General features: G+C 42.0%; 1 protein-coding gene across 1 annotated transcript in view; it reads left to right on the top strand.

Moving 5' to 3' along the window:
- Nucleotides 1-4,813, top strand: part of itgb3a (integrin beta 3a) — a 16,606-nt gene extending 11,793 nt beyond the window's left edge. Inside the window, exons 11-15 of the mRNA XM_084488452.1 lie at nt 1,499-1,721; nt 1,893-1,993; nt 2,259-2,375; nt 4,068-4,234; nt 4,467-4,813. Of these exons, the coding sequence (XP_084344578.1) occupies nt 1,499-1,721; nt 1,893-1,993; nt 2,259-2,375; nt 4,068-4,234; nt 4,467-4,532 (674 nt within the window). The 3' untranslated portion in view covers nt 4,533-4,813. The remainder of the gene's footprint in view (nt 1-1,498; nt 1,722-1,892; nt 1,994-2,258; nt 2,376-4,067; nt 4,235-4,466) is intronic.
- Nucleotides 4,814-6,524: the final 1,711 nt, after the last annotated feature.

Raw genomic sequence — 6,524 nt, 5'->3', positions numbered from 1 at the left:
CCTTTGGAACCAGAATGATACTTGACAGCCACTCTGATAAGCGAGTGCATGGGGGCCATTGACTCACTAATTCCTGCCTGATCCAGTCATTACCAAGGCTTGTTCTCTCACTCCCTGTAAGCGTTCCTTCAGTTTTAGTGTCAAGATGCCGCCTGGACATGTTATTTTGTTCAGTTGCTTGCTGTCAGCACACTGCATTTTTTCCAGTAGGGAAAAACTGCTGCCAAGGCAAAAGTCTTGTTGTTGTTGTTGTTGTTGTTGCCGTGGTGAACGTAGGTGACCACTGGCTGTCTGGAGACACCAGACAAGCATGACAACATGCTTGTTATGAAGCAAGTCATACAAATACCTGTCCAGTCATGCAACAAACAACAAAAAAAAGCTAAAGTGGCCTGTCAGACACCTTGGCCAACTCCCAGACGCCGTCACAATCAGCCACGGACGTAAACAGCTTTGAAACAGTGATCCCTATAAACATCTGGGGCCGTATTCACAAAGAATCAGGTCATAAGTTGCGAATTTAGGAGAAACTCTTAAGAGAAAGCTTAAAAGTCCTCGAGAGGACTCCTAAAGGCTGCCCCACACTACACGATTTTTTTTATCTTATGCGATTTTTGAGTCGGAGTACACCACACACAAAACGAGAATCGCAGCCGATTTGTTGCTCTCCGATCCTACATAAGATTAGAACACAAGACGGAACACCACACACTATAGGATAATCTTATCCGATTCTCGGCGGTGTAGGCTACGACTTCCAGCACGAGACAAGAGATCGAGAGACAAGAGATTGTAGATCTAGCAGCGGTTCCCAAATTTTTTTTTTTTTTTTTGTAAACGTTCTTTACATGTTGGATAACCCAGATTTTGAGATCGGGTGGTCTTTGAGTTTGAGTGGTTTGAGTGGTTTATGAGATTCTATCTTAGAACACTACGGCAGACAGGATAATCTTGGCCGATTTTCGTCCCGATTCGGCTGCCATGGGAACGCCACCCCGATTCTCGTAACGGGGCAAATCGGCCACGATATCGGGACATTTATCTTGTAGTGTGGGGTCAGCTTTACTCAGTAAGAACAAAGAATCGGAAAATGGCTTGTGAGGGTATCAAACTCGAATTAGTGCGGGATGCAATAACGTCCCCAACAAACAGGAATACCCCGATCAGTCCGGAGATAAAATGTTTGGCAACACTTTGATATTTAGCAACAGGGAAAATGCAACTTTGCAATGCCGACGATTTAGGAATATCACAACCATCAGTGATGGTTAAAACACACGGGGGGCAATGATACAAACGTACCTTTAATCATACCTTAATTATTTAAGATATAAATATAAATAAATCACCTAAACCATCATTATTTGTCTCATGTATTAATAGTAATAAATCACTTTAATCAACATTATTTATTTCAAATAATAATTTGGAGACATGGTAAAACGTATTAATTCTATGAATTGGAGTTGAACTGAGTGGAGAGGTCCTCTCTCAACAGGCCACGGGACATGCGACTGCGGCTTTTGCCAGTGCGACGTCGACTGGAAAGGCAGCAACTGCAACTGCTCGCAGCGCGTGGACACCTGCATGTCCACCATCGGCATGCTGTGCAGCGGGCGTGGACACTGCCTGTGCGGCAAGTGCGAGTGCACGCAGGTGGGGGCCTACGGACCCACCTGTGAGAAGTGCCCCACGTGCCCTGACGCCTGCACCATCAAAAAGTAATCGTTCTTTTTTTCTATTGAGTGTGTTTCCAGTGTTTTAATCATGTGGAGTCAGACGGGGTATTAAACCATAACCACTGACGAGGCTCCTGGTGTTTGGATATCTGTCGGGGGTTTCCCTGGTAAGATGTTTGATTTTGACGTTGTGTGTTCTCCTTGCGCTAACAGGGATTGTGTGGAATGCAAGCACTTCTTGCGAGGTCCCCTGAGCGACGACAGCTCCTGCGCAAGAATCTGCAAGGATGAGATCCAGCCGGTGGATGAAATAAGTCAGCGATGGTGTTTTGTACAAGTCACACGTGACACGCTGTTTGGGATGCGTGTTAAAGCTGTAATGTAAAAATGTTTTTATACAAGCCTAGCTTGTGATTCCTACATATAGCCTTCACTTGTTGTTTATTTGTTCTGAACCAATTGCAAGGGTTTAACTATACACACATGTACGGGCGGTTGGGTTCACAACACAATACAGTGACTCAATATGTTGTGATTACCTCGTTTCATTCACTGTCCACAATCTGTTGTTTCTTACAGTTAAAAATTTGAATGCGGTAAACTGTTCATACAAGGATGAAAATGACTGCGTGGAGTATTTTCAATATTTTGAAGATTCAAGTGGGAAATCCATCCTGTATGTGATGAAAGAGCCAGGTAAGACATGGCATGCAGCCCTGTTTGTGTGTGTGTGTGTGTGTGTGTGTGTGTGTGTGTGTGTGTGTGTGTGTTTGTGTGTGGGGGGGGCTGTGTGTGTGTGTGTTTGACACAACGTCATGAACCATTTTGTCTGCTACACAATGATAGTGCAATAGAATCGGCCGCGCACATAATGAACGGTTGCCCAGCAATATAAAGCACTCTACATAGCCCGACACGACCGCATCGTCGATATTACAGCCAACGAACTACGCAGAATATATGGACAAAGTGTAATACACACAAACAAAAAAATACAATTGAACTGGTTCACACACTTGAATGACAACTTGCTAGAAAGTGTTCTTAGAGACTCTCCAAACACTCGTGACACTGTTGTTGTTCTGTTGTTGTTGATCTTTTAAAATCTATTGTGATTCTGGAAGTGGGTTGTTGCTTTGACATGTACACGGACCTGTGTTTCTCAGACAAAATGTTAAAATACCAGCCGTTAACTCATGCTCTTTCAGTAGGTGGTTATAGCACAAAACTGGTTGTACTTATTTATGGTAGCCTTGGACACGTTCATAGACTCTAAGCAAATAGCCAAATACTGCTCTGTGTCACCAAGCATAGGCAGTCTGCATGTATGGAGAAGGCGGTGCCATCTCTACCCCTGATAACTATGTATTTACTTACTCATTTGCTTGGCTGTAAGTACTTGCACAGTGTTTGTGTTGCTGTGTGAGACATAAATGGGCTCTTTATTAATATTTGGAATGCTGTGTCGTTGTAAGTATTGGTCATTCCAAATAAATGAATTATGTGTGTGCGTGTGTGTGTGTGTGTGTGTGTGTGTGTGTGTGTGTGTGTGTGTGTGTGTGTGCGTGTGCGTGTGCGTGTGTGTGTGTGTGTGTGTGTGTGTGTGTGTGTGTGTGGACGGGCCTTCTAGCGTTGAATAATGTGAGCCGTGGCAGGCAGGATCAGCAGTTGAGCGGCTTGAGTGTCTATAATAATAATAATAACAATGATATGAATAATAATCACTCCTGGTACACCTGGACAGAGCCTGGTAGACCGCAGAAGCTGACACTAGTCTGAAACACATGGTTGTGTAAAGAGATCAGCGCAATAGGATTCCATTACGGAATATTATTATGTACTAAACTTCTTTGGGTGATATGCTGACTTCATTATTATTTTTATCCTCCTTTCAAATATGTTATTTGATAAGTCAGACGTTTCACTGTTTTCAAACGTTGACACAAGTCAGTGCCCACATACCTCCTTGCATCTTTGACGGTGTTGTCATGGATACAGAGGGGAAAACGGCGACAGTGGTTTGTGAGGCCTTTAACTACACAAACAAAACTAACTACACAAAACTTTTCACTAATATTACCAATGCCAGAAATGACGACGGACGTACTTTTTCAAATGTCTTCTTGTGTCCTATGGTTGTGTCTTGTTTGAACTATGGCTACACTGCCAAACTATTTCCGATGTTACTGCTACGGTAGTGCTCCGTTTCATCCGTAACCGGAAGCTTTCAGAGTACAGAAAAAGGCTCTGCCCGTATCTGTATAAATATCGAACGTCGAGCATCAATTTCACTTTAATTAATGCCTCCTATCTCAGATGTTGTCGTCGTCCTCTTCACTCATCCTTCCCTTTTTTATTTTTAACCCCTACTCCTCCACCTGCTCTCAGACTGTCCGAAGGGTCCTGACGTCCTGGTCGTCCTGATGGCGGTGGCCGTTGCAGTTTTGCTTTTAGGCCTGGTCGCCCTCCTCATCTGGAAGCTGTGGGTCACCATCCTCGACCGAAGAGAGTTTGCCAAGTTCAACGACGAAAGGGCAAAGGCCAAGTGGGACACTGTGAGTTCAAGTGTCGCCCACCACATGACACCACGGGACATCTCGTTTATGGGATATTATTTATTCCTCTGAAAAAATATTGTTTAGGTGTTTGTATAGTATCACTCACCCCTTTTAAATACACAACATGCTTCGATCTGAGGTTAATGATAAAATAATGAATTGAAATGAAAATCCTAATTTGTGGAAATATTACAAATAACGTTTTTCTCTTCTGCATCCCTTTCTCCAGGCTAACAATCCCTTGTACAAAGGAGCCACCTCCACGTTCACAAACGTCACATACAGAGGGAACTGAGCACAGCGACAATGTTGAAAAGAGAATTACAATCTCAGGGGTCTTTCTCTAGTCCGGACAACATGTATTGTACTACCATGAGAATGTACAGAGAGGGAGCACCTTTGTTACACTGTTATGTGGCCACCTACTGTCAAATTTAATTAAGGGACTGTTTTCAATATGTTGTCATTGTGCAAAAGAGAATGACATTTATTTAACTGTTGCGGTTTGCGGTTGTGTTATTCACCCACAATCAAAAGTGAGCAAAATAATTTTCTCCTTTACAGGATGTGGTATAAAGCACAAACATTAATATGGCCAATAAAACAAAACCAGATGCACAATCATGCAATCATTTGAGTTGTATTGTTTTGTAGGCCTAGTGCCAACTGCTCAGAATGTTACCTTTTTTAAAATATGCACTAAACTGTCCTGTATTGTAAATGTGTCTCTATCTTTGTTAAATTGTTTCTCAAATTATGCACCTCAGAACATGAAAAACACGAGGTCTGTTGAGCTTGACATTCTAGATTTTCCTGCCTACCTTTTAAAATAAATAATAGTAATCATAATAACGATAAAGATGATGATAATAATAAATGTTATTTGCTTAACTATAATTCCAGCTAAATATAATAATAAGCATTGGCCTGTCACCTGCAAACCACTTTGAACTGCTTCTATAAGCACAGTGTGTAAACCAACAAACCAACACGCCTTTGCATTGTTTACATTTATTTCAGATTTTGTGACGAATGTAAGCTAATGGATAATCTTATGCTTGATATGCAAACTGTTTTCTATTTGTATAAAGTTTTGGTTAAAATATTCAAGTTATCAAGTTTGATTTTTTTGTTTTTTTGTTTTGTATTTTTGCTGTACACTGAAGCCCAGATGAAAAATTTATATGAATCTTTACAAAATTTGAGGTCACCGGTCAGCGGCCACCATAGGCTACTCTACTGCAATACAATCAGTGAATAAATATTATCATAAACCAGTGAATAAACCTGCATCATGATATGCAAAACATCTTGACTGCAATCCTCTGTTTTGTTCGTAAAGATAATATAATAGTGAAATGTAAATGTAATTAGAATTGATTGGTTGATTGATTTAATTGTTTGCCTCAGTTTACACGTGTTATATTCAGTTATTGGATATAGAAACAAACCTCACAACAAATAGTCTGTAACACGATTAAAATACAAATAATGTCGAAAGAAATTATATTTAGCAAAACAAAACTGTCATGCTTGTGAGCAGATGAAAATAATAATTAGGTGAGTGCTGCATGCAGCGCTCTAGCCTAGTCCTAACTAGACCTTCGTACTCATTTAATTCATAACGATGGTCTAGAACTGCTATAGAGACAAACGATTGCTCACTTGAAGGCGGGTGCTGTTGAAGTTTAAAACCTATTGGCTCTGCCCAGTGCCACTCCGGATCTGCCTTAACCAATCGCTAACGTTTGGTCGTGACGTATTTCATGCCCCAGGGTCCTGCCGGAAACTGTGTTCCAATATCCATACTTCCATGAGTACACTTGCACGTAGTACACTATCCGCAATGACTAATGCCGCTTTTCCACCGACAATATCAGCTCGACTCGACTCAACTCGCCTCGACTCGACTCGGTTTGGTCGTGTTTCCATCTAAAAAAGTACCTCTTCAATGTCAGCGGGTCGAAGAAAAGAACCTCTCCAACATGGGCGGGTCGTCATTAGGTTTTAATCACGGGAGACGCGATTCCCGGGAAATCTGAATCTGATCAAGACTATTTCCTGATTCCCGGGAAAGGTTATGATGGGAAATAAAATAAAAAGCGCAATGACTGCGCGTCTATTGTTGTCATACGGTAACGTTGATGGAGGCGAAACTCGAGCCCTAGGAAAGGAACGACACTAAAACGAAACAGTGAAACACTGATCCTCCGAAGCCGGTCCGTGGACTGCAGCCACGCCGGACACACACAAACACGCGCAGCCTAACTCTAGCCCCGGGAAAGGA

The sequence above is a fragment of the Micromesistius poutassou genome (genome assembly GCF_964030765.1).
Source record: "Micromesistius poutassou genome assembly, chromosome: 1".
Taxonomy (NCBI): domain Eukaryota; kingdom Metazoa; phylum Chordata; class Actinopteri; order Gadiformes; family Gadidae; genus Micromesistius; species Micromesistius poutassou.
The sequence above is the reverse complement of the archived record's forward strand: the minus strand, read 5'-3'. Positions and strand labels throughout refer to the sequence as shown.